At 66.6% G+C, this 27,356-nt stretch overlaps 1 protein-coding gene across 2 annotated transcripts; it reads left to right on the forward strand.

Moving 5' to 3' along the window:
- The first annotated feature begins 1,365 nt into the window (after positions 1 to 1,365).
- On the forward strand, positions 1,366 to 12,992 carry MEF2B (myocyte enhancer factor 2B). 2 transcript variants are annotated; one of them, XM_074565576.1, is made up of 9 exons: positions 1,366 to 1,492; positions 8,723 to 8,802; positions 8,999 to 9,202; positions 9,274 to 9,402; positions 9,493 to 9,655; positions 10,616 to 10,761; positions 11,341 to 11,452; positions 11,548 to 11,638; positions 12,067 to 12,992. In XM_074565576.1, the coding sequence occupies exons 2-9, from the start codon at positions 8,749 to 8,751 to the stop codon at positions 12,377 to 12,379; spliced, it is 1,212 nt and encodes a 403-aa protein (XP_074421677.1). In that variant the 5' UTR covers positions 1,366 to 1,492; positions 8,723 to 8,748; the 3' UTR covers positions 12,380 to 12,992. The 2 variants fall into 2 exon arrangements, with proteins under 2 accessions (XP_074421677.1, XP_074421678.1); XM_074565577.1 differs by lacking the exon at positions 1,366 to 1,492 and adding an exon at positions 8,291 to 8,409.
- The last annotated feature ends 14,364 nt before the right edge of the window (positions 12,993 to 27,356 follow it).

Consider the following 27,356-nt stretch of genomic DNA (forward strand, 5'->3'; position numbering starts at 1 on the left):
ACTTCATTTATAAAAATAAAAGAGAAAAAGGAGCAGGAGCGTGTTGAATGTCTCCTTTCGGATCTGCAAACCAGCGGTGAGGTTTCGAGACGATGAGGTGGTTTGTTTTTTTTTTTTGCTGTGGTTTCGCCGAGCCCTCGGTGACCCTGGGGACCAGGGGACTGGCACCCCCAAACCCTGTGGCCAAGGGGACCAGCAGTGCTGAGGGGGGCCCCTGAAACCAAGGGGGGGTTCCCAGGGATCTGGCATGGGCCAAAACCAGAGCCTGGCCCTAAACGTGCCCCCAGGACCCCTCCCCTCAGCCTGAGCCTGAACACCCCGGTGAGGGCACAGCATCCCCCGCGACACCCCAAACTTCTCCCCCAGGCCCCCAAATTCCCACAAACTCACCCACGTCCTCCCCAGCCAAATCCCCCATCCCAGTCCGACGGGTCCCCCCAACCTCACCCCAATCCCAGCCCCCTGGGTCCCCCCAACCTCATCCCATCTCAGCCGCCCAGCCCACCCCCCCCAACCTCACCCCCATCCTAGCTCCCCAAGTCCCCCCAACATCACCCCCATCTAACCCCCACAGGTCCCCCGAAAGCCACCCTCCCCCAGACCCCCAGGTCCCCCCAACCTCACCCCATCCCAGCCCCCCCAGGTCCCCCCAAACCTCACTCCTCCCAGCCCCCGAATCCCCCCAACATCACCCCCATCCCAGGTCCCCCCAGCCCCATCCCAGCCCCCCAGAACACCCCAGCCCCGGCCCAGCCCCTCAGGTCCCCCCCAGACTCACCCCTCCAGCCCCCCCAGCCCTCCCAACCTCACCCCCTTCCCACCCCCCCCCCGGGTCCCCCCAATTTCACCCACCCCAGCCCCTCAATTTACCCCAGCCTCACCCCCCAGCCCCCTCCAACCTCTCCCCATCCCAGCCCCCCACGCCCTCCCAACCTCACCCCCATCCCAGCCCCCCCGGGTGCCCCCATCCCCATCCCAGTCCCCCCAAAACTCCCCCTCCCCAGCCCCCGAAGTCTCCCCAACGTCACCCCCATCCCAGCCCCCCATGACCCCCCAACCTCACCCTTCCAGCCCCCCCCGGTCCCCCCATCCCCATCCCAGCCCCCCGGGACCCCCCAGCTCCCCCCCGACTCCCCAGCTCCCCCCTTCCCCGCCCCTCCGCCCCGCCCCGCCCCTCTTCCCGGCAGAGGCGGGGCTATGCAAAACAGCCCTCGCCGCGGCGGCCAATGGCGAGCGAGCCCGGCAGCTCTATGCAAATCTCCGGGCGGGGAAGGCGGGGCTATGCAAATGTCGCCGGCGCGGCTCGGGCAGGCGGCGGGCAGCGCGCGGCTCCGGGGACACGCACCGGCACCGAACCGCGATCGGGATCGGGATCGGGACCGGGACCGGACGGCGGCGGAGCCGCACCGGGGCCGGGCCGGCTCCGCTGCAACGCCGGGCACTCACGGCCGAGCCGGCGGCGAGTTGCCGAGGAGGACGAGCCGGTGTCCAGGTGCGCGTCCCGGAGTGGGGAGGGGGATCCTGCACTCACCGGGGCACGGCCGCGCTCCGCTGTCTCCGGTACCGGGGATGGGGGGGGCGGGCAGCGGCGGCCGCGCACCCCTGGGTCTAACCCTTCTCCCCGACAGGGCTGCCCTCGGCGGCGGGCCGCCCCACGCATCCATCCGGCCGCCCCGTCGGGGCGCGGGGGCAGGGGGAGCGGGGCCGGGCCGGGGAGGTGCCGGTGCGGCCGGACCGGCGCCCCGCGGGCTGCCCTGGGCACGGCGGAGCCCCGGCCCCCGCCCCGCCGTCTAGGGATGGCGGGCTATAAAAAGCCTGTGGTTTGCGCCGCGCTCGGGGCGGTTATTTTTACTCGTGTCTGTGCAGGGAGGAACGCCCGGGTTTAACCCAAAAGTGCAGCCTGGATGGCAGCCGCCCTGCCCCGGCCCCGCCACCCGCCTCCCCACCACCCCCGGGCCCGCCGAGGCCTTTGGGTGCTGGGGCTGAGCCCGCTGCACAGAGGGGAAACTGAGGCACGGCACCGCAGGGCTGCTGGCTCGATGTGGCGTAAGTTGTAACTCCGCTGGTGACGCAGCACCGGGACACTCCGATGCAGGGCCAGGGCCTGTTGTCACCGTACCTTTGCTGGGGTGTCACACCAGTCTGGCAGTTCATGGCACTGAATTGCAGCCCTTACTCCCTCCCGGCTGGGCATGTGACCCGTCCACGGCTCTTGCCAGCGTGTGGCATCTCCAGCATGTCCCAGCGCACGTGAGACTCCCTCCATCACCCGTCCCCGCGGGGAGAGCGAGGTGGATCCTCTGCCAGATCCTCCTGCCCGCTGCAGCCGATTGCCAGCGAGTCCCCGTCCCCGGGGCTTTAGTCTTTTAATGAGAGAAAGTTTCCCAGAGCTGCTGGCTCTGGAGATGGGGTTTCGCAGGTAATGAATTAACGCGGCAGCTGGCGGGGGAGCTGGAAGGCAGGGACCTGCGCCGGGGAGACGGTGCCCCCTCGGTCCACGCACATCCCTTGGGGCATCGGGTACGGTTGGGAAGGGAGCGTGGGCGACCCGTCCGGGGAACCAGATCCTGGCCTTTTTCCGTGTCGCTGGCTGCCAACTGGACACGTCACACGCGGGTGACGTCGGGGGGAGACCTGTGCAGCTCGGGGAGGGGATGGGATTCGGGATGTAGATGCAGGCCCCAGGTTTGGTTTAACATGTCAAACGTTCCCGCTCGCCTCCGAGCCCCGGAGCACCGATGGCACCCTGGTGCCGAGAGCCGGCCGGCGCAGCAGCGGGGAAGGAAAACATCTTTGGGAAACTTTGCGTGGTGCAAGGGGATGGGGATTCCTGCTGACACCCGGGAGAAGAATCCCAGCAGCGAGGGGGCTGGAGAGGCTGGCGTGTCGTGCTGCCGTGGGGGTGCCCAGAAGGATCGGGGGAAACTAGTGTGTTTAAGACCCTTGGATTTCCCTCCTCTTTACAAGAATTACAGCAGGATTGTGAGGAGCAAAGCGGGTTTGTAAGCCATACAGCCCTGAGGCTGCAGGGATGGGCTCAGGCCAGCCATCAGCAATTTGTGGCTGCCCCCAGCAAACCCTCCAGCAGCAAACGAGCATCATTTCCCCTATTAATGTCCAGCTGCAGCTTGGGACGGCCCAGTCCCATGGGAACAGTGTATTCCTTCCCTCAGCTGCTGCCAGGGGGGTTGCTGGACAGTGAGCACAAAAGGTGTTCTGGGCCCTGGAGGGCTCCGTGTGTCTGTCCGTCTTCCCAAGGGAAAGAGCTGCCTTGTTTTTTGGGGACATTTCAATCCTTCCTCCTTCCACACAGTCATTTTGGAACCGAAAAGCCTCCACCCATCGCCACGCTTCGCCCGTCGGCACCGGGCCGTGGCAGTGCCGGGCGCTGGCAGGACTTTCGCTCTGTGTCACCCCGAGCGGGATGGAGACGGGGCTGGATGGTGGCCGGGTCCCCATCGACCCCCTGGCCCCAGCCCAAGCCTGGATTTGGCTCTGGAGGGGCGCAGGGCAATGCCATGTCCGGGCCCTGCGCTGTGATGGGAGTCGATAGATGAATTATAATTGCCCTCGGGGACTTTGCTGGCTGCTGGGGTGACACTTGTGAGCTGGGGGAAGGTGTTAGCGCAGGCAGCCCCTCGTCCCCCGCGCCCTGACGTGTCCTCGGTGCCCCAGCGGCCCCCAAGCCCCCACAGCACCCCGTCCTCTCCTTTCCCCTGCTTCCCAGCAGGCTCCTCCTGCCTTCCCCGCTCCCCTTCCCGCGCTGCCGGCCCCGCTCTGGTTTATACTGGTTAGTTGTTTAAACAACCTATAAAAAGCAGAAGGGCCTGACAAACCCCCGGCAGAAACCCTGGTAAACTTTGACTTTTCCCTGCGCCGGGCTCGGGATGCTGCTCGCGCCACGAGGCCCCAGCCCTGCCATTCCCCGGGGACCGGTGAGAGCCGGGGCCACGTCCCCGGTTGGGACCGACCAGGGATGGATGCAGCCCATGGTGGCCCCAGCACTTTGCGTCCATCCACGACGGGTGGTCCTTAAAGCCCCGTTTCGAGCCCGTTGCCCACCAAACCCCGGCCTCTGGCCTGGCCCCCCCCACCACCTCTGGGATTTCACTGCTCCTGGTTCAGATTTTCTCCTCCTGGCGAAGCTCACTTCTTCTCCCTGTAAAAAAAAAAAAATGGGATGGAAACTCTTTCTCGCCCTTTAATCAATATTTTTCTCCGCCAAAACGCTTTTCGGAAGCCGCTGAATGCCAACAGCGGGTACTTGCTGGCGGCTCTCTTCCCCCCCCTCCCCCCCCATTTCTACCCAGCCACCCCTAGTTTTCAGATTTGCAACAAAATCCCCATAAATTGGTGAAAACGGCCTTTTCCCCTGATTTTTACATCCCTGCTGCTTTGTCTTATGGGGATGGGAGAGGTGGGAGGATGAAATGACGGGGAGCTCAGAGATCCTGGACCTGGGGTTATTAGGGGAGCGCTCGGACCCCGGAGCGGCTTCCGCCGCTCCGGGGTCCGAGCGCTTCCCTAATAACCCCCCCTGCTTTGACTTTAGGATAAACTCGGTGGATTTAACATTTCTGGAATCATTCAGGGATGGAGAAGGATATAAAGGTGGCCAAAGGCAGTGCTGGGACCTCCCCCCACCGCCGGCTACCACCCCGAGCATCCCGCACCGGCTGCGGCCCGCGGAAAAAACACGTCTCCCTCGAGGGGTTCGTTTCGTCTCAGCGCGTTAATTAGGAGCCGGGATAGGAAGTTTACACGCTCCGGCGTGATGCAAATGACCCTTAAAGATGTACAGGGTCCGGGGAGTTAATTATAAACCCCGTCGCAGCCCAAGGGTCGGGGTGACACCTCGCTGAGGGTGTTGGCGAGGGGATGGAGGCGGAGGGGGGGATAAGGGGCCGTGCCGCGGCGTGGAAGGGAGCCCGGTGCGTGCGAGCGTGCAGAGAGCCCGGGCTAAAGATAAGCGCGCGTGGGAGGGCGAGGAGGCCGGCGGGATGCCAGGCAGCGCAGGAGCCTCTGCTCAGGGCGGGCAGGGGAAAGCGTCTCCATGCTGAAAGGTTTCGAGGGCTCGAGAGCTTCGCTTGCGCTGGGTTTTGTTCACCTCCTTCGTAACGCCGATGCGGAAAGGTGCTTCGTCGCCGGAGCACGTCGTGGCTCCCCATTGCGGCCACGCTAATGAGGAGCCCTTTGTCTGAGATGTGACCTCGCGGAGACAATTAGAAGTTGTGGGGTGTCCCCAGGGCCAGCACCCCAACTCTGCTCCCTCCTGCTCGGGGGTCCTGGGCTGTGAGCCCCTCGCTGGGTGCCGGCTCCTTACTGCTGCTCCCCAGGCTGGGGTGGGGACCAGACAGAGATGCCACCTCACTGGTCCACGGGATGGCAATGCTGGGCAAAACCACCCTCTTATGCCCGTCACCGCCAGCTGTGATAATCGCCTGCAGCCGTAATGCTGCTTATCGCCTTATCACCCGGTGCAGCAATTAAAATCTGGAGTTAAAGTTCCCCCCCCCACCTCCCAGCCCTTAATACCTGTCCAGGGGGAACCAGGCATCGATGCCCTGCCGCACTGCGGTGGCCGAGGCACCAGGACCCGTGGAGGCAGAGAGACGAAACGCCTTGTACCCCACTCCCAGAGAGCACCCCTCCCCTGCCCCGCGGCCGGGCCGAACCCTGTGCCCATCCTGCAAGACCCCGGCACGTGGCGCGGTGCTGGTGGCAGCAGTGGCCAGGGCTGCGCATGTCCCCGCGGGTCCCACGTGGCCGCGGTGGCCGAGCGGCCGAGGCGATGCCCCAGGAGGAGCGGAGCCATAATGAGTTGCTCGGGGAGGCGGCTGATGAAACCGCCCCGCGTGTTGCACGAGGCCTCAGACGGTTTCCCTCGGGGGGGAACGAGCTGCCCCGTGCCCGGCTCAGCCCGCGGTGAACGTGCCCTGAGTCCGGCCGCGTCCCCGGCTCCCCTGGCTCCATGGCGCTGCGGTTGCCGCTTCCTCTTGTCTCCCACCCCGCCTGCTATTCTGGGCTGGGACCCACACAGCATCACCCCGTGGGTGCTGTTACCCCCTGGACCCTGACACAGCATCGGCCCCTGGGTGCTGGTACCCTCCTGGGCCCCCCGCAGCATCACCCCATGGGCGCCAGTACCTGCCCTGGACCACCTCCGACAGTGCTCCATGGGTGCCAGTACCCTCCTGTACCCCCTGCAACATCATTCTGTGGGTGCCTGGACCCCCCTCAGCATCGTCCCGTGGGCACGGGTACCCTCCTGGACCTGCTGCTGCATCACCCCATGGGTGCTGGTACCCCCTTTGGACCCCCACAGCATCACCCCATGGGTGCTGGTACCCCCCTCAGCATTGTTCTGTGAGTGTGGGTATGCTCCTGGACCCCCTGCTGCATCACCCCATGGGTGCTGGTATCCCCCTGGACACCCTGCAGCATCACCCCATGGGTGCTGGCACCCCCTTGGACCCCTGCAGCATCACCCCATGGGTGCTGGTACCCTCCTTGGATCCCCCCAGCATCACCCCATGGGTGCTGGTACCCTCTTTGGACCCCCACAGCATCTCCCTGTGGGTGTGGGTACCCTTGAGCCCCACTCCCAGAGCACCCCACCAGGGCAGATGCGGCTGCTTTGGGGGTTCAAAGCTGCGCTGGTACCTGGGGGTGGCTGCTGGCCCTGTCCCTTGTGCCCTGCCCTGGAGCAGCGTGGAGGGGGGGATGCGGCCAGGCATGAGGGCAGGCTGGGGGCCAGGGAGAGCAGGATGAGTCCCAGTGTAGGCACCGTCTCCCTCTGCATTTCCCATACAGCTAGAAACTGGGGTGCTGGAGCAGGGCATTGGGGTGCCACATCCAAGGAGCTGGGGGTGGTGACCCCAGCCGAGGGGTCCTCGGCGGCATTTTGTGTCCCCACTGCAGATGGAGGGACACGTCCTTCCCTCCCCGGCACCCTGCAGCCTTTAAAACCCCCCCGGGGTGAGGCTGTGCAGGGACGCGGGGGCGCGCAGCCGGGCGAGCATCCCCTGACCCAAACAGGCCAAACCCAGCTGCGAGCCGGAGCCCCCCAGGAACAGCTCTTGTTTCCACACCCCGAATTAAAGATTGTGGGATGGGGGTGGGCAGGCAAGAGCTGACACCCCCCCCGCCCCCCGTATACCTGGGAGTGCCCTGGCCCGGTGCCGTGCCGCAGGTGTCGGTGCCAGGAGGGCAGGAGCAGCCCTGGCCCCGCGCGGGCAGCAGAAATCGTTGGGAAAACCTCTGCCTTTTCACCAGGGAATCGTTGGCTTTTTCCGGGGCGGGGGGAGGGGGTTGGGGGGACCGGGGTGGTCTTGGCACCCTCCATACCTTGGTGTCGTGCGTGGGCCCGGGGACACAGGGTGGCAGCGGGGCCGTGGGAACGGCAGCGCAATTTCCTTCCATAAATTAAAATTAGTTTTGATCCGCTAAATATAGCAGCTGAGCAAGATGGTAAATGGCAACGTGCTTGAGAGGGGGAAGCGGGACAAGCTGGGGCATCGGGGGAGCAAAGGGCTGGCCGGTCCCCAACCTGCACCCCTGGGGTGCTCCCCGGGATGGCGGGGGGTGCTGGCCAGGCTCGGGGGGCTCCCGGGGGTGACTGCTGTCCCCAGGGAGCCACAGCACAGAGCTCCCAGCCCCGCCGGCTTCCCAGCTCGGCTCTGGCCCCATGGACGTGTCTTGGGGATGGCAGGGACCGAGCTGGGCCACGTCTGCACCCAAATCGGGGTGGAGAGACTGGGTGCGAGGGTCCCATTGGGAGCATCTCGGTGCCACCCATGGCTCTGCACCGGGCTGCGGTGGCACTGGGGCGTCCCAGAGGGGTTTTGGGGCGAGCGGTGCTGGGGGGTAACAAGAGGAGCAAGAATCGGGTCCCTGCGGTGGCAGGGGGATGTCACGGGGGGGTGTCACGGCCCCGTGCCGGGCTGTGATGGGTGCTGGCACCCTGCAAGCGGGGTGGGATGCGGGGTCCCCCGTCCCCTCGTCCTTCCCACCGCCGGCTCACGTGGCCCAAAGAGGTGGGTGGTTTCGCTTTGCTGTCTCCTCATACAGCCACTTCCTGACCTGCGAATGGCGGAGGTCAAATTTAGTCTGTTCGCTTTAGTTTTAAAAAAAAAAAAAAAAAAAAAAAAATTAAAGAAAAAAAAAAAATAACCTTGTACCTAAAAACAGCCCTTTTGTTTTACGGACCCTCCCCGCAGCCAGCCCGGCCTCCCTTATAACCGCCCTCCCCGGCCGAGGGACCCGCCGTGACCAGCATCAGCGTGTGGGGCAGGGTCGGAGCAGCCCCCGCCGCTTCGGGCGGGCGCTTGGGGATGCAAAGGCTGATCCCGTGCTCCCGGCGAGGGACCTGGCATCGCGGCACCGCGGCTTCCCGGCCGGCACACGCAGGTGCTCGGGTCCCTGGGGCCGGTGTGGGCTTGGGGGGGGGATGGAGCCGGGGCGGTGGAACCGGCTGGGTAGACCTAAGGGGACTTATCCCCCTCTGGCCCAGCAGAAATTCCCAGTAATTTATTTTTCATTTTTCAGTTTGCCACCGCCTTTGCTGAAAAGGAAAAAAAAAAAAGCCAAATTTTTTTTTTTTTTCAGCAAAAACTTATTTTTGGCAGCCGGAGGGGCCAGGGGGTTCACGCAGGGCCGGGGCGGATGCTCACTCGTCTGGCCCTGGGCTGCGGGGGCTCAGCGGCTTCTCGCTCTCTTCCAGCCCCGCTTTGAGTGTAGCAGGCGAAAATGGGCCGGAAAAAAATACAGATCAGCCGAATACTGGATCAACGGAACCGGCAGGTAGGAGCCGCTTGGGGACAAGGTGGAGACAGGGAGCCACGAGGCCACGAAGGGAGGCAAAACCGCTCTGCTCCCACCGTCCCCACGGGCGTTGGGTCCTCCAGAGCCGGAGGGGGTTTGGGGACCGACGAGGAGGATTTGGGGCTGTATCCAGGGGCCCTGGGTGCAGCATCCCATCCCCTTCCCTGCTCCGCAGGTGACCTTCACCAAGCGGAAATTCGGGCTGATGAAGAAGGCGTACGAGCTGAGCGTCCTCTGCGACTGCGAGATCGCCCTCATCATCTTCAACAGCACCAACCGCCTCTTCCAGTACGCCAGCACCGACATGGACAAGGTGCTGCTCAAGTACACGGAGTACAGCGAGCCCCACGAGAGCCGCACCAACTCCGACATCCTCGAGGTAGCGGCAGGGGGCGGCCGGGGGGGGCCGGGGCGGGCGCAGGACCCCGCTCACCACCCCCCTCCCCGCAGACGCTGAAGCGCAAGGGGCTGGGGCTGGAGAGCCACGAGCTGGAGCTGGACGAGGGGCCGGATCCTGGGGAGAAGGCGCGGAGGCTGAGCGAGGGCATGGACCTGTCGGTGGCACGGCCACGGTTTTACGTGAGTCGCTGCCGTCCCACGGCGCTGGGGTCGAGAGTCCCTGAGGGTCCCCGTCCCCTCCCTGTCCCTCACCTCTGCTTTGCCCCACAGAGCCCGGTGCCGCTGCCCGAGGCAGCCTACGGCAGCTCCCCGCCGGCCACCGACGGATCCCTGAGCAGCGCCAGCGGCTCCCCGCAGGGCCAGGGACGCCCACCCGCCTTCAAGCCAGCAGCGCCGAAGCCACCGGGACGCTCACCAGGACCGCTGCCCCCAGGTAGGCTCGGACCCATCACCCAGGGAGGCTGGGGGGAGCGGGGGGAGAAGGTCCCCGTGATGGCCACCCCATCCCCGCCGGCCCCGCGGGGATTTTCCCGGCAGGGCGCCGCATGCAAAGCTCCTCTCGCAGCATCTCCCGGGGATTTACCGGGAGCGGGTGCGTGGGCAGGTAGCGCCGCTGCAGCTGTGGAAACACCGGCCCCTGCCGCCCTCCAGCTGCTTCCTGCGCCCTGCCGGCACCCGGCACCCGGCTGGCCCCGGCACCCCGGGCATCCCACACCCCCGGCTCGTCGTGTCCAGTGTGGCACACACAGCTCGGAGCTGGGCACAAGGGGCTCGTCCTGCCCAGTGGGATGGCAGCAGCCCGGGGTGGCGATGGGGACAGCGGTGCCTGTGAGGCCACGCAGCAGAAAAGCAGCTGGAAAAAATGATGCTGGGGCTCGACCAGTGGAAACCCCCCGGGTGGGTGGGAGGCATCACGGGGAGTGCTGGGTGATATTCCCAGGGCAAGACACGGGCGTGCAGCATCCCCACATCCTGGGATGGGGACAGCGTGGTGGCCCCAGGCACGCTGGCCATCCCCAGAGGAGGTCTCAGCTGCTCTGTGGGGAGCTGGGGCAAGGGGGCTGCCCACGGCAGGGTCTGGCCGGGGAGGTTTGCAGCCTACTGGCCCCCAGGGCCGGATCCGGCCACCGCCTTCGCGCGCCGTTTCCGCTCGCAGCACGCGGCCGCCGTGGGTCGGAGGCAGCCGCCGCAGCCCAGGTGCGCCGACGGCCTCGCGCAGGAAGTGGGTTTGCCGGAGCGCGGCACAGTTGCACGCACGCACGGCAGCCAGCGGCAGCGAGGGCATCGGGGCCACCGGCCACAGCCATGGGGATGCCCCCAAGAACCAGAGCCCCCAGGACCCCACATCCCTCAGGGCCGCCCTGGGCATCCTCCTGTCCCTCTGTCCGTCCAGGTATCGGCTACCCCCTGTTCCCTGCCGGCAGCCTGAACCGAGCCCTGGCCACCAAGACGCCCCCGCCGCTGTACCTGGGGGCCGAGGGCCGTCGCGGCGAAGCCCACGGCAGCTTGGCGAGTGGCCGGAGCGCTGGCAGCGCAGCGGTGAGTGCCGTGGTGGGGACGCCGGCTCTGCGGTACCTGCTGCCTGGGCGGGCGTGTGGGGACACTGCTACCAGGGGGGAAACCAGTCCCAGCATGGCCCCATCGCTGCGACGTGTCTCCCGTGTGTGCGGCAAAGCCCCCCCAAATCCATAGCCCCCGGGGGTGGGCTGGCTCTGGGTCCCCGTGTTGCCTCTGACGCCCTGCGAGGGGGTTGAGACCCCCTGGCCATGGGGTTCCCGTGGGGGTCGGTGCCAGCAGGGTGCTCAGGGGCCTTGGACACCCCCTCCCCAGCAGTGACACTGTGGGAGGGGGCAGCAGGGTAGGCAGTGAGGGGTCCCCCCCAGCTCGCTGCAGCCAGGCATTGCCCTGCAAGTCACTGTGCCCAGTGTCCCCGGGGCCACCTGCATGTCCCCCTCCCCTAATTCAGCAAGAAGCTCCTCCGATCCACTCCCACCTCCTCTTCCTCAGCCCGACACTGGGGCTTTGCTGGGGGGCACGGGAAGGGGCTGGGGGGGAGACGCTGTCCCCCAGGGGGTCAGCAGCACGAAGCCTGAAGGGGAGCACCCCAATTCCCCGCAGCGGCCGCTGTACCCCGCTCTGCAGACCCTGAGCCCCGTGCTCGCCCCGGGCAGCGCCGGCGTCCCCAGTCACAGCCTCAGCGGCTTCCCCTTCCTCGCCCCGGCACAAGCGGGTAAGTCCTGGCCCCTCACTCCTGGGACAGCATGATGCCCCCTAGGCTGTGCCCCCCCGACATCTCCTGCTCACTCTTGACCTCCCACTTGGCAGAGTTCGGGGCTGGCGAGACTCCGCCACCCCCCGGTTTCCTGCAGCCCGGCCCCACAGCGTGGCAGCACCCACGGGACATGGCAGCGCTTGGGTAAGGATGGGGGACAGCCACGGGGCGGGGGATGAGCCTGTTGGTGGGGAGCTGCGGCACCCATGGGTGCCACCTCCCAGCCCGGGGTGCAGCCAGCACCGTGCTGGGGTCTGTCCAGCGTCACCCCAAAACTGGGGCACATGGGGGTCACCCCAGGACCCCCCTCTGTTGGCAGAGCCTATTTCCAACTGGATTTCCCCAGGGGACCTGGTCCCCATGTCCCCCTGGTCACACACCAGGCTCCCAGCAGCCGGGTGGGCAGCTGCCGGGTGCCCGGCTGGGTCGGAGCTGGTACATGAAGTGAGTTTGGGGGGTCTCAGCCCCTCTAGGGAGGAGAGGGGGGATAACCTCGGCCTCTGCCCACCCCACGCACCTCGGTGAGGGATGCAGGGAGACCTGACCTCACTCCTCCTCCCCTCTTACTCCAGGGTCAGCAGCCGGATTGTCCCCACCGAAGAGGCGGCCGCGGCCCCCGGCGCCTCCCCCCAGCACCAAGCCATCAGCATCAAGTCAGAGCGGGTCTCCCCGGGGCTGGGCTGCTCCTCGGGCACCCCCCAGTCCCCCCTGGCCAGCCTGGCCTCCCTGAGCGAAGCCTCCCGAGGCCCCGGAGACCTCCAGCCGCGGGATGACTACGCCAAGGGGTACCCTTACCCCCTGGGGCCCCCCCGGCCGCTGGCAGAGGAGCAGCGGGCCCCCCTCCCCGCGCGGCGAGCTCAGGCCATGGACGCTTGGCAGAGATAGCGAGGCCAACGGGGTGCAGGGGAAGGGGGGGGGACAAGCCTGGAGAAACCACCCCCCCTTTTTACCCCCATCCTTGGACCCCCAGGAAGCCCCCGTGCCCTTTGCAATGCAGCCGGGGGGGGGGTCAGCGGTGCCACGGGGTCCCGGTTTCCCACCGTGGGGCTGCAGCTCCCGGCAAACCCCCTCCCCACCCCAGTGCCCCCCACATGCTGCCGCTCCCCCCTCCCTGCAGCTCTGCTCCCCCCCAGTCCCCTGCGAGGCCAGGACCCCAGTGGCGAGGAGCGCTGCCCCGGTCCCCTGTCCGGTGCCGGACACTCGTCCATCCCCGTCCGTCCGTCTGTCCGTCCGTCCCTGCGCCAGCGTGTCCCCAGCCAGCGGGAATGCCTGAGAAGTGCCACGGGGTGGCAGCAGGACTGAGAGCACCAGCAGCGGGTCCTGCACACCCCTGGCCCAATCCTGCACCCGGTCTTGGGGGGGGGAGCTGCTGGGGGTCCCGCAGCGGGATGGAGGTGGGGGGGCGGGGAAAGCAGCCGGGGGCGGTGGGTGCTGCTCCCCCGGCCCAGGGGCTCTTTTCTATTTATTATCTTCTCACCAATAAAGAGCTGGGGGTGTTGGGGTGTCTGCTGTGAGCTTCTTGGGGTCGGGCAGTGCTGCTCGGGGCGGCTAACGAGGTGGCGGGTCATTAATGTCCCCCAGGGGAGAAGTGGCCCATGCCCTGATGCCCATCTGCTGAACATTGCTGTTCCCCCCGCCGTGTCCCCCAGTCTCACAGCCGCCTCTCCAGGGTCACCAACTAGCAAAGCAGGTGACAGCCGGGTCACCCCCCGCTCTGGCCAGGTCCCTGGGGTCCAGCTGTGCGGCTCCCACCCCTCGGCTCACCGGGAGACCCCCAAAAGCTGCTCATAAGGTCTCAGCACCCCAAACTGGCACTGGGAGCGAGTGGGAGGAGGAAAAACACCTTCTGTGCCCTTAAGATCAGCATCAGTGGGGGCAAGGATGGGGTTAAGGGTGGGGGGGTTCTTATAGCTCAGGGCTGGGCTGAGGCGGGGGGGTTTGCTGCTCCCTGGAGTGGGGAAGCATCCCCTGGGGCCTGCAGTGTGCTGGCCATGGCCACTGCCACGGCCACGGCCATGGCCATGTGGCATGAGACATGAGCGAGGAGGGGGGGACCAGGGTTTGACATTGCTCATCATCCTCTGGTTTTAAGGGGGGGTGGGGGTTCCACCCAGCACTGCCTGGGCACACACAGGTTGGGTGGGGGTGGGGGGGATGGGGGTCCCTCCGCACCGGCCGCTTGCCGGCGCTGAGCTGGGCCCCTTCCCGCGGGGGGATTACTAGTGGCCGAGCCCCGAGATTAAAACCTGGGCGGGAGATTAATCCTGGGAAGAGTTTGCCCCGTTTAATAGAGCCCAGCGAGCGACACAAATACCAGCCGGGATTAGGGGCTGTGCAGAGCCCCGAGAGCCCAGCTCTGGATCCGGCCTCGGCCCAGGTCCCCCCCCCGGCTGGCAGGTCCCCTCCTGGGCCACCCCTGGGGCTGGGAAGGGGCTTCTGCGTGCAAGGAGGCGGCGAGACACCAGGGGAAAGCGTGGGGGCTGGGGTAAGAGACACTGATTGAATAGCAATGACTGCATGATTTATGGTTTGCATTATTGCATGGCTCATTTGAATATATGCTAATCAGGCTTTTCTCCTCGTTTTGTTTGTAAGATTTAGATTTGCTATGGCAACCCGCTGGCATGGAAGGAGCGCCAGGAAATGTCAGGGCGAGGTGAGCCCCGGGGAGGGGCTGGGGCTGCTGGGGGAGACTCGCCGCATCCCACCGCGGGGATGCGGGAGCAGCCGGCGGGACCCGGAGGGCAGCGACGGGAGACCCGGGAGCCGACCGGAGCCGTGCATCCCCCTGGCTGCCTGCAGGTCCAGTAACGCCCCATTGCGACAGGTCCGAAACCGGGGTGGGGGGGTGCCCTGGGGTGCCCTCAGCCCTGCTTTGGTCTTGCAGGGACGCCCCTCTCGCCGTCTTGCCCCCAACTTCGTGCCCCTGCCTACCCGCCGAGCATCCCCCCAGCACAGCGGAGACGGTGGGATGCCCCTTTACCCAAAGGTGGCACACAGGGCCCCCCAGTCTTGTTGGGAGGGACAGTGCTCGGGATGGCATCGGGAAGACACAGAGCATCTGCGTTTGCTTTGTGTCCCCCACCTGTCCATCTTACTGGGTCCTGGTCCATAGCAGAGGGGTCTGGGATACCTCCCCACCTCTGTGGCTCCATGTCCTCTTCCCAGCTGGCCAGGGAGCTGCCCCAGTAAAGCCCAGTTACCTGCAGGCCCAGCATGGCAGGGGGCTGCGCTGCTCCGGGAGGGCGCTGAGCTCTGGCACTCGAAGCTGCTGGGCTTTGTCTCCCACCCAGTGCCGGTACCTCTCCCTCTGCCGGGGGGGAACGTGCTGTCGGGGCTCTGCTCCCCAGTGTGGGGGGCTGCGGACCTTGCAGTCGTGGTGCTCCCTTGCTGGGGAAAAGGCAGAGCTGTTGGCTTTTGGGGGGACCGTCCCCTCCCCAGAGCAGTGGGGGAGCAGCCCCGTGTCTTCGGATCCCAGTCCGTGGGGGTGGACTGATGGTCCGTGTCCCTCGGGGTCGTGGTGCTACCGGGGGGTTGTCCCGGGTGGGGACGGGGTCCCCTCGTTGCCCTGGCCCAGGCGGGTCTGCCCCCACCGGGAGAGCACCGGTCCCGGTGGGCGCTGCGGGAGCCGGGGGTTACGGCCCCTCGGAGCTCCACGGCCACGAGCAGGGCCGGGGGGGCTCCGGGCTGTCGCCGTGGCCCCGGGGCTCAGCTTTAGCTGGGCGCTGCGTGTCCCTGCAGCGACCCGACGGGACGGGACGGGCTACCCGGTCCAACCGGGGGCCGGTCTCCTCTCCCGGGTTATCCGGAGCCGTTTCACCCCTTACAACGGGGTAGGAACGAGCCCCGGGCCGGGGACGAGCGACCGCAGCCCCGGCCCCGAGTGGACGGGGGTGCCCGGTCCCTCCTCGCCTCCCCACCGCAGCAAACCGGGGGCGAGCCGGGCACCGGGGGCTACCCGCCCCCCTCCTCCCGTGTATCCTCCCCCAAACACCCACTTTGTTGTTTTGCAAAAGCCCTGAAATATTCATGGCGCTGCGCCGAGCGTCTCTTAATGAATTTTTGATCAAAACGTTATCAGGGAACCAAAATACGCCGCCCCCCCAAAAAAAACCCCCGCTGTCGCGGGGGGGGCGGACCGGGCCCACCGGTACCGGCGGGCTGGGGGAGCCGGGCCCGGCCCGAGGGCGCTTTACCGGGGGAAGCCCCGGCAGCGGGGCCGGGCAGCCCGGCGGTGGCATCGCCACCGCGGGCGGGGGTCGCACTCGGTCGCCGGGAATTCTTATTTCGGGGCCGGCGGCCGGATTTGGGGCGCCCGCCGTGCAGACCCAGCCTCCTGCTCCCCCCCGGGGCCGGGAGGGACCGGGAGGGACCGACCGGTTCCCCGTGAAGCCCTGGTTGGACGGGACGGGCGGTGGGCGGCCGGGGCAGCGCATCCCGGCACCCCCCAGCCCCGCCGGGGGAAATATTCGTTGAGGGGGAAATGCATAAGCGGAGCTCATTAGGGGAGAGCACGGAACCGGCGGCCTCCCCGGCAGCGGGGGCTGCCCTTCCCCGGGGCGGGCAGGGCTGGAGTGGGGGGCACCGGGGAGGCCCCGGGCACCGGCCCGGTCGCGGCTCCGCGGCGGGGGACGCGCACCCCGATGGCTCCGGTGGCTGGAACTGTCCTCGGCCCGCCCCGGCCCCGCTCCACGGCTCGGTGTCGGCGGGGGTTTGTGTGTGTGTGTCCGTCCCTCCCGGGGACGGATTTGGGGCGCAAACCCCCGCCGGGCGCTGCGCGAAGCCGCTTTCGCAGCCGCCGATTTTTAACGCTCTCCGAAAACCCCGGTGAGCCGGAGCGGGGGCGGGGAGGGGGGTGCTCCGTTCCCGGCCACTTCGGAGCTTGGAGGTGTTAACAGCCGGGGCAGGGGTGGGGAATGTTGATTTAATTACAAAATAGCCGATTTCTGCTTCGTTTCCACGGAATAAACCTGCACCGGCCGGGGAGCGGGGTGACCCTGGCCCCGCCGCCTCCGCCGCAGCCCCTGCCCCACTCCCGGGCCGGGGGGCGAACGGCAGAAGGACCCCCCCCCACCTTCCTCTCCGCTCCGGCTCCGGCCCCGCTCCCCCCGCGCCCACTGGGGTGCCCCGAACCCTGACGGTCCCGCCGTACCGGGGGCCGGGAGGAGGCGCGGGGAGGGGGGGAGGAAATCCGGATCCGGCCCTGCCTCCCGCTGCCTGCGCGGGGCCGAATCCGCGGGGTCACCGGCACTATTATTTTTTTTATATTTTTTTTAAATAATAAAATCCCCGTTATTTTTAGGTTCTGCCGCCAGAGCCGCCCCCGCCCCCGCCCCCCCCCCCCCCCCCGCCTCCAGCCCGGTGCATCCCCCCCAGCGCAAGGCTAACCTATCCTGCTCCCGACGTGAGGACGTCATGCCTTACGTAGTAAAATATGGAGAAAGCAAGGGGAAAAAAAAAAAAAAGGCAGAAAAAAAAAAAAAAGCGCATTTTTCCCTCCTCTCTCCCATCTCCATTTCCAAAAGGGACAAAATGGATGTTTGGGAGGAATCAGCCCCCCCTTCCCTTCCCGAGGGCCCGGTGGCGGCGGGCCGGGGCTGTCCAGGCCCGGTCTGGGGGCTCCTGGCGTTAAAGCCCCTGGCAGACGTTATCTGTTTAACCCCACGTAAAGGCAACGTGATCGCGGGGGGCTCCGCTTCCCCCAGCCCCGCTGCTCCTGGCAGTCCTCGCCGGGAACCGCAACCCGGCTCCGCATCGCCTGGATGTCCCCGGGCCCCGCGTCCTCCCCGCTGCCGGTGCCGCGTCCCCTCAGCCCCGCCCCGGTGGCTCCCGGTGTCCCGGCGGCTCTCGGCTCCCGCTGTCTCGCTAAGTCATTAATGGATGCAGATGTGCGGAGGGAGGTAAATAATCCCCCCCCCAACTCCCCTTTTTTCGTCGCTGGTTTCCCCCTCCCCCCTTCTCCCTGCCCCGCACTGAACTCCCCGGGCCGGGGCAGCGGGCGGCCGCCGGTGCTGGCCGCCGGCGGGGCAGGGCTGTGCGGGCACCGGCGGCCGCCCCGCTCCCTCTCCCGCTCCTCCCAACTTGGAGGAAGTCTGCGAAGGGGGACCCCGCGCCCCGCCTTTCCCCAGGCCTTTTTTTTGGGGTGGTGGTGGGGTGTTTTTTGTGGGTCTGCGGGTCCCGGTGTGAGTGTCGGGGTGGGGGCGAGGTGGTGGTGGGGGACGACGAGGCGTGGAAAGCTGCCCTCCCTCCGGCTCCCGCAGCGCCGGGAACAATGGCCACGGGCTCCGTGGGGACAATGCCCGGCGGAGCCGAGCTGCTTGGGTTGCAGGACACGTCCACCACCGCCTCGGCCACCCCGGGCCCCGGCCCCCCGCTCCCCCGGGGCAGGGACCCCCCGCTCCCGCGGGACGGGCACCCCCCGCTCCCCTGGGGCTGTGGGAAAACGCGTGGCCGGCGATGGAGGGGGGGGGGGCACCAAACTTAGAGAAAAGTGTGTCCCCCGGCCACCCCGGGGGCCGGCTCCGTCCCCTCCCGGCTTTGGGGACACCCCCCCCCGCCCCGCCGGGACCGGCGGTTCCCTCTTGCCCATCCCGACTTTTGCCGCAAACTCCACCGGCTGCTCCCGACCGGGGGCTCAACAGGTCGGTACCGGACAGTCCCCAGGTGCGCGCTCCTCCGCTTCGCCCCCCCCATCACCACCACCCCCTTTTCCCAACCCTCCATCATTCCCCCAACACCCCCCCCCCCCTCCTTTCCCCCCAACTCCCCCCCCTCATTATTCCTGTTATCCCAAGGCAGCCTCCGTGCCCAAACGCCGGCAAACAGAGCGCGATTGTTCCGAGCCTGGGAACGCGCGGAGGGGGCGCGGGGGCCGCCGCCCCCCCCCACCCCCGCCCGGCCCCCGCTCAGACGCGATTGTGATGGAAATCGGCCTTTTTCCCCCGCATGCTGTTGAACTTGATGTTGACTCCTTTTTCTTTGGGGTTTTCACATCTCCTCGGCCACTTGTTTTGTGGGAAAATTTTCTCCCGAGCTCCGGTGTGAAATTAATTAATCAGGGCCTCTAGATGGCAATGGGACACAAAAGGGGACAGCCCGGGGAAACTCCGGCAAACTCACAAAAGCCACCCCCGGGGTTTATAGCCCCCGGGCCGGTCGGACCGACTGCCCTGCCCTGCCCGGTGCCCGAGGTAAGGGGCTGCCGGAGCGAAGTTTCGGCGTGTGGAGCTATTTTTTACTGGAGGGAGAAGGTTTGGGGGAAAAAAAAGGGGGAGCAGGGAGACGCGGGGATCTGGGGGTGCTGTGCCGGGGTGGTGTGTTTTGTGAGCATCCCCCCCCAGTCCCCTCCCAGCCCTTGGTGCGAAGCTGTATCCCAGCCGGAAAAAAAAAAAAAACAACCCAAACAGGAAAAAAAAATTCCCCACGCAAAAGGCTGGGGCTGAATTCGGCATTTCTGGAAAAAGGGGGGGGGGGGAAATATAATTATCTTGGTTTATTATTATTTTCCCCGCCCTAAAAAAAGTAACTGGGGGTGTTCCTGTGCTGAAGAGCCTGGCTCTGCCCGAGCGGGCACGGCGGGGATTTCCACGCCGTTGTTTCCCGAGCGGGGAATCTCTGCCGTGCGAGGGGGGAAACCATTTGCTCCCAGTTTGGACTGGGGAGGGGATGGTTTGATTTCCACTCCCCTTCCTCGCTATTAGTTTCGGCGGGTGCCGCGTGTGTGTGTCCTCCGACGGGCTTAGCAGCAACGGGGGAAGAAATATAAAATAAGATTTTCTTTGGAAGCACTTTGCAGGGCAGGATGTGATTGTTTTTTTGGAGGGAGGTCAATCTTTGCAAAGCGTTCGGGGCTTTGGGGGGAATATTTCTGCACGGGAACAGGCCAAAAATACGAGCGTCAACTCCCCTCCCGCTCTTTGTTGCCACAACACCTTTGGGTGACAGCGGCTGCAGAAAGAAAAATCATTAAAATCTGTTAAATCTTTAGTTTTCGTCCGCATCGATATTTCCAGCCGGGCGGGAATTCGGGTGGATTTGGCCGGGGGTTTGGGGACCCCTTTACCTCGGGGTCGGGCCCCCCCTCTCCGGTGCTGGTTGAATTGAGCTGCGAAGCGATATGCAGGGGAACGAGTCGTTGTATTTTAAATGCAAATAATTCCCAGCGACGACGTTGGAATCAAACGGGGGAGGAAAAAGAAAAAAAAAAACAAATAAAAACGGGGCTGGAAAAAAAAAAAAAGGGGGGAGGAAATCTCAGTGGGAGGAAAAGAACAAAAAAAATAAAACCACGTTGAAAAATCCGCTTTCGAGGGGCGCCGGGCCGGGCGGGCGAGCGGCTCCGCTGCCCGGGGAGCGGCGGCGGCTTCCCGGTGCGATGCTCCGGTGCCCGGTGAGGCTCCGGTGCCCACGGCGCGGGGGAGCTGGGCCGCCCCCCGCCCGGCAAAGACAGACAGATAGACACTGGGTGTGGGGCTGCCCCTCCGAGAAGGTCTCCTGCATTTCCCCGGCAGCAGGGGCCGTGTCCCGGCTTGGCCCCCCTTGGCCAGGGCCGGGGCTCCGGGTGGGTGTCCCCACTCCACGGGTGGAAGGGACCGGCTTTGGGGCATCCCACGCCCCGGGACCGGCCCCGGCTGACCGGGCAGGGGCTCCAGCGCCGCCCACCCACCCCCCGCCCCCGCTGCCAGCCTCACCGGCAAAGTTGCTCCAAGTTGGAGCGATGGCGGTGGCGGCGGCAGCTCCTCCTCACGCCTCTTCTCTCTTTCCCTCCCCAGGTGGGCTCGGCTGAGCGGCGCGGCGGGGGACCGGCACACCGGGCGAGGCGGAGGTAACCGCGGCTCCCTCCCTCCACACCCCACACCCCTCTTTTCCAAAAGCAGCCCCGGGATGCGGCCGGTTCTACCGGAGGGATGCGGGGCAGGTGCGGGACCCGCAGTTAGTGGCGTTACCGGTAACGGTGCGAAGTTACCGGGCTGGCGGGAAGCGACGCACCGCGGCATCCCTCGGTGTGATGGAGAAGGGGGCCGGCGGCCGGCTGGGCTGCCCAGGCTCCGGTTCTCCGGTGGGCACCGGGGCCCCCGCTCCGCTCGGAGCCGAGCCCAGCCGCGCTGTCTCCCGCCGAGGCGGTCGGCGGCTCCTGCGGCGAGAGCCGTGCTCGCACCGGAGCCCAACATGGCTGCTGTAGTGAAGGTATTTGATTCACACGAGGGTGTAGGCGAGGGAAAGAAGGGACGACGAAAGGCGCCGGGGCCGGAGCCAGCGCCCGCAGCCGCCGGGGCGAGGGGTACAGGCGGGCAACGACTCGGTAAGTGCCGGGGAGGAACGGGGCCGGGCGGGCTCCGTGGAGCCCCCTCCGCGGACACGCGTGGGGCGGCCGCCCTTCCCGTTTCGGCGCCGCCAAGCCTCCCCCGCGGCACCTCGGGGGCAGGGAGCCGTGAGGAGCGGAGACCGGCAACCGGCGGGGGCGAACCGGGCCGCTGCGGCCCGCCCGGGCCCTGCGCAGCGGCTACCGGGCCCGCGGGCAGCGGAGGAGCGGGGACGGCGCGGATGCTGCGCCTCGGCCCCGCCGGTGCCCGAAACGGCCCTTCCCCGATCCGGGCCCGGCCCCGAGGGTGCTCCCGGGGCGGCGGAGAAGCTCCGCCGGTCCCGTTCGTTCCCTCGGCGGAGCTTTGGGGCCGCAGTCGTTGTTGGGATTTTACCCCTTGGGGAAGGACCGCGGCCGGGCCCGCCCGGGGAAGGAGCCGTTCGGTAGCGGAACCCACCGGGGCGGCGGAGCGGGGCCGGGACCGGCCGTGCCCCCGGGCAGTGTGGACGACAGCGGGGCCGAGCCCGCCGGGGCCGCCACCGCCTCCCGGGGCCGGGCAGGAGAGGCATTTCGGAGCCCGGTAACGGTACCGGCTCGTCCCACGAATGGTGCGGACCCACGGAGGGGAGAGCGGGCGGCAGCTACCGGGGGTGCGCGGGGCGACGACCCGTTAATTTGGCAACAGACTGCCTCGCTGGCACCATCTTCCCGCTCGCAACGGTTGGCCGTGGCCGCCGTGCACCGGAGCGAGGGGAACCGCAAGGGATGATAACGACAATAATTAGTAGCAATAATAACAATTAATTAGCGGCGGCTTGGAAAGAGAAGGACGGAGGAGACGCGACCCCGCACGGCCCCGGGGCGAGGCGGCGGCGGCGGCCGTGGCGGTTCAGCACCACGGAGAGCGGCAGGGCTGGTGCCGGTGCCGGTGCCCGGTGCCGGCGGGAGCGTCCCCCGCCCGCGCCCCGCGATGCCGCGGCCGCCGCTTGCGGACTGGGCTCCTGCCAAGGGCAACCCCCCTCCCGGGGGTCCCCGGTACGGGGCACAAAGCCCCGCTGCTCCCGGGGAGCCGCCGGTGCGTAAGGGTTGGCATTTCGGCAAGCGCCGCCGTGCATCGCTCCCAGCCCCTTCAAACACAGATATTCGTATTTATTATATATTTTTTATATATATATATATATATATATAGGTGTATATATATAGAAGGGCGGGTGTGGGCAGCGGGGGACGGGACGGATCCGTGCCTCCTCCCCGAAACCCGGAGCGCCGTCAACGGGAGCCGGGCCCCGCCGCCCGCCCCGACCTGCTGCTCCCGCTCCCCGTTGGAAGCGGAGCCCGCTCGGGGCTGCCCGGAGCCGGGGCACTGGCACGGCGCTGTGCCCGGGGCCGGTGCTACGCCCGTGCCGCCTCTTGGTTTCGTTTTCCGTCGTTTCACTGGAGCGAGGTGCGAGGATGCGGCCCCGGGAAGGGGGCACAGCCCGTCGGGCCGGGGCAAGGCTGGGGGTCCGGGAGTGGGGGGGCGGTTCCGGGGAGAGCCGGGGTGTCCCGCGTGGGTGTGTGCGTGGGTGTGCAGGGGTGCGTGTGCGGGACCGTGCGTGCACCAGGACGAGTGTGAGCATCCGTGTGCGTGTTTCGGTGTGAGCGCTGTCGGGTGTGCACCGGGGGTGGGGGGGTGTGCGTGTGTGAACCTGTCTGTGCTCCCGGGTGTGTGCACCGGTGCCCGGGCACCCCTGGGTGGGTGTGTGGCACACGGGGGTCACGGCTGTCCCCGCCGATGAGCTCTCGGTGTGAGGCGGTTGGGGGTGCTGGGGAAAGGACGCTGCCCCCCCCGCCCCTGGCGGGGGCTGGGAGAGCGGAGCGGGTCCCCTGCACCGGGGCAGGGCCGGCCGGGACCGGCCCCGGGTGGCCGCACGGGGGGGACGTGGAGCCGGACCTCGGCACCGGGCTCTGCCCCGCCACCCCTCCGAGCCGCGGCCCCGCTTTGTCCCGAGCCCGGGGGGGCCCGGCTTGGCCAGGGGGCAGGCCCGAGGCCGGACCCGTCGGGGGACCCTGTTACCGCCGGGTCGGGGCGGGGGGGGTCAAGCCCGGTTCTACTGCCGAGCAGCCCCAAATTTGCCCCACTGCCAGCGGGGCCCGTGAGCGCAGCCTCGACGGGAGGGTCGGGCCTCCCCCGCCGGCCCCCCGCCGTTTCTCCGCCCCGGGCACGTCGGGTTTAACCCCATCCTTTACCGGCTGGGCGGCTCCGCCACAGCCCTGCCCGAGCGGGGTTACCCCCGGGGCACCGCCGCCTCCCCGACGGGGCGGGCCGGCTGCTGCGGGAGGCTGGGACCGGGGGGGGGGCCGGGGCGAGCAGACGGGCCAGCCCCCAGGGACAACGGCGGCCGTGGCGAATGGCTCTGCCCCCCCGGGGGTGTGACCCCTGCCCCGGCCCCACGCCCGGGCTGTCCCAGCCCCGCCACTCGGGCTTTGTCCCCGCCGGCCGCCCCGTCCCTCCTCCCGCCCTCCCCCGCCCTCCCGCCATCCCTCCGCCGCCGGCTCTGCCTCAACTTTAGAGGCAGGTCCCGGAGGCGCCGGGGAGCGGGAGCGGGACCCGCACCGGCACCGGCACCGGGCGGAGGCACCCGGTCTCCGTCCCGGACCGAGCCTCCCTCCCCACCCTGCCAGCCTGGGAAGGATGCGGCGACCCGGAGCCAACGGCGACCGCCGGCAGCACCGGCCCCGGCGGGGCGAGCAGGTACCCCCTCCCCGGGATCCCTGCCCGGGTCCCCACCCCGGGTCCCCTCCCCGGGGTCCCTCGTCCTCTCCCCGTTCCCCGCTGGGGACCGGGGGCAGCCGCTTCGCCGAGTTTCCCTCCGAGCAGCCGCACGGCCGGAGCTCCCCGGGAGCGTCCCCCGCGGCGGCCCGGCCGGCGCCCGGAGCCGGTGCCCGCAGCCTTCCGGCCGGGACGGAGGGACCCTGCCGGCGAGGACGGGGCCACTCCGGGGCGTGCAGGGTGTCCCCCCACAGGGAGATTCACGCCCCGGACCCCCAGGGTACGCGGGGTCCCTCCCGGGGATGCGGGCCCGGTTGCAGGGAGCGGATGCGGGAGGAAGGGGAGGAAGAGGAGCGCGGAGCCGGGGCTCGGTGGAAATGGAAACCCCCGGGGGGACCCTTTCGGCTGGGCCCGTCCCTTGCCCAGCCGCTCTCATGACTCAGCAGTTCCTTGCCAGTAATTTATAGTAATTATAAAGTGGGAGTGGGCTCCAGGGTGGTTCTGGGGGCAAATTTGGGGCTGGGAAGGAGGCAGATCCCTGGGCCGCAGGGATGGATTCTGGGGGAGCATCCTGCCCCGTGACGGCTCCCAGGCCACGGGGGGCTGCGCGGGGCTGAGCCTGCATTAGGGTGTGCGTCCCCTTTGGGGTGCAGACATCGGGTTGGGGCGCTCGGGTGGGCATCGGGGAGCACCGGGGTTGCGTGCTGCATCCCGAGGTGCCGGGGATAGATTCCTGTTCTCCCACGGAAACCGTTGGGGTTTCTTCATTATTGTCGGTGAGGGGATGTGGATCGCGGCTGCCCCGGGGGGCTCCGACATGGGTGCAAAACACCCCCCGGCGCACAGCGCGGCCGAGGCCCGTTTTGTAAAGACCTGGGTTGGTTTTTCTCTTTGGTTATCTAGCTGTATGAGTGTATGTGATATCATAAAGCTAGAGAACCGAATGTAAAAACCCGCTCGCTATTCTCCCGGAGAAGAGCCCTGCCCTCCCGGCAGGAGAGGGGCTCGGTGGCCACCGGCCTCCCCAAGGCACTGGCCCCGGTGCCTTTGGAGGAGGAGAGCGGCTGGAAGCCAAACGCGGCTGTGGAGTGGAAATTTCAGCGGGGTTTTGTCTTTAATCATTTTTATTGAGGCCCAGAGCTAGCGCCTATGCCTGGGTGATTATTCCAATTCCAACCTGGGGTTCCTCAGGCTACCTGCAAACCCAGCACCTTTATTTTATTAATTTTTTATTTTTTTTCCGCTGTCGTTTTAATTTCCACGTCGACAATTAAGCTGGCTTGCACCGGGTGTGCCGGAGATAAATGAAACGGGGCCAGTTCGGAAATAACCCCCAGAGAAACCCTGTTTATAACGAAGTAGCAGGAAAGTTGCTTAAATATATTACCGCATGCAAATTGTAATTTAGCACAAACCCGTTTCCGAGGCTGGTTTATCTACTGGGGAAGAGAAATAAATCATTGGCGCTCGTTGGTTATTCTGCATCTGCAGAGAGGTTGCAGCTTTGTTCTTCGGAGAGGGGGATTTGGGAGCATTGCTCCGAGGGTGCTCTGGTCTCAGCCCCCCCTCCGGTCTCTCCCGGTGCCCCCCCCGTGCTCCTGCTTTGCTGCCCATGGGTCAGGGTGTTGCATGCTCCAGCTCCCTCCTTCCCTCTGGCTTCCTCCAGCCCCTCTCGGTCCCCACGGTGCCCAGGGACACTCTCTGGTGCGAGGGATGCGGGGCTGAGCCCGGGCTGTCCGGGGGCTGGATCCGGCTCCGATGGCTGATGCTGGGAGAGGGGAGCGGCTGTAGGTGGTGACCCCGAAGGCCGGGTGGTCCCCAGTTATTCCTGGGAAGCTCAGGGAAGGGGGGAGCGGTGTATTCTGGCCTGTGGTTTTGGGTGCAGCTTGGAGCGGGCAGTAAGGGAGGCCCCTCTGTGGATGCAGAGTCCGGCCCCGCGCCCTCGGGCATTCGGCAGCGGGCAGCGGGGAGGCTCCGCAGACGGACCCAGGCACTCCCGTGCTTAAACCTTCACAGGATCAGGCCCTGGCCATGCCGACCCGGCCTCCGCTCTCCCGCGGGAGGCAGGAACGGTGCGAGGGCACAGCAGCCCGAGCACAGGCTCACGTCCACTCCCCCCGTCGCCGCTCAGGGCTTCGGTGCATCGGTTCCCTGGCTGGGTTGGTGCCCAGAAATGAGCAGGGGAAGAGCATCGGCTCCAAATACGAAATAGCTCAAGGCCCCGATCCCTCGCCCCAGCAGCCTCTCCCCACCCTGCGCATCCTGGCCAGGGTTTTGCTTCGAGGTGGGGCTGCGCCTCCTGTTCCACCTGACGTCGCTGCAGCAGAGGAGGAATTTGGGGTGCGGGAGGCAGGGGGGCACCTTCCGCCCTCTCGAGAGGTCTTGCTTTGTTCAGGCAGGAGAGGGGCAGATTCCTTGTCCCGGGTCTCCATGATCCCTGGCACTGATCCTGCACCCCGCACCTGCTCGAACACCCTGGGCTCGCCCAATTTTGGCCTTTTTCTGGGCAGGGAGGATGCGGACTCTATAGCGTGGGATAAAGGGGGAACACCCCCTGTACACCCCAAAATATGGTGTGGGATAAAGAGGGGATGGTCCCTCATACACCGTGTGCCCCGTGGAGCTGCTCCGCCTGCGGCCTGGGGACAGGGACAGGAGTGCGGGCGCTTTAGCGGTGACGGTGCTGAGCTGGGTGAGAGCTTTTGCTGCAGCACAACACAGGGCCGCTGCAGCATCCGGAGCCACCGCTTTGTCTCCTTGGTGGAAACACAGGATCCTGGGGGGGGGAAATGTGCCCCATCCGATGGCTGATGCCACCCTGTGCTCTGCTTGGGGGGCTGGACGGATGGAGCAGGAGGAAAACCTCCCCCAGCCCCTCGCTTATTTGCCCTGAGCACCTCCAAGGGACGGCAGGTTTCTGTCGGGCTTTCCGTGCCGGACCCGCTTCCACCCCTTTGACCGAATCAGGCTTTCCAAGATCCAGACCAGCCGTGAATCCCACGGCTTTGTGCGGGGGTTTGGGCAGGGTTTGGGCAGAGGTTGCCTGCACGGTCCCGCCGGCGTTCCCGGAGCGTCAGCAGAGGAAGCCACCGGCTGTCGGGAGAAGCATTTTGGCAGCAGCGAGGCCGCATGGGGACAGGCAGGAGGATGCAAAGTGGCGGCCGAGCAGCAGCAGGAGGGATGGAGGGTGCGTGCGGTGCGGGGACACGATGCCGTGCATCAATCCTGCCCTCGCCGCTGTCGGTCCCAGCCTGAAACACCCCAAAACACCCCACCACGCACCCCCACATCCCGCCTGGGAGCAGAGGGGGAACCAGCGCAGGCTCTGCCGCGCTTGGGAAACCTTCTCCTCCCTCCTGACTACTTGTAAACCATTCAGCAAGAATTTCTTAAAATAGGTTCCACTTTAAGGACTTATCAGCTGAATGCCATTAATTTTCTGGGGTTCGTTAAAAGCAAACTTGGTATCATAGCAACTGAATCTATTCCAGGGAAGCAGCCAATTGCGCCGCGTGGTGTGTGCAACCGAAGGCGAGAGAAAGGAGCCTTTCAGGTTTATTCTCGGGCTTGTGCCTTTGCAAGTGAAGTTTTAATTTTCAATGTTTTATTCCTCGCAGAATATTTTGTAATTTCTCCCGGCGAATCTGCAGGGAGAGGGAAAATCACCGCGCTGGCAAATATTTGCAAAATCGCCTTCGTTTCGTGCCGGCCGCGTGCGGGCAGAGGCGGTGGCAGGGGGATGCAGAGGGTGCTCGGGGTGAATCTGGCGCCAGCAATTCGGCCTCGTGCTCGGGACAGCCCGGCTCGTC

Source organism: Larus michahellis, chromosome 23, assembly GCF_964199755.1.
Source record: "Larus michahellis chromosome 23, bLarMic1.1, whole genome shotgun sequence".
NCBI classification, from domain to species: domain Eukaryota; kingdom Metazoa; phylum Chordata; class Aves; order Charadriiformes; family Laridae; genus Larus; species Larus michahellis.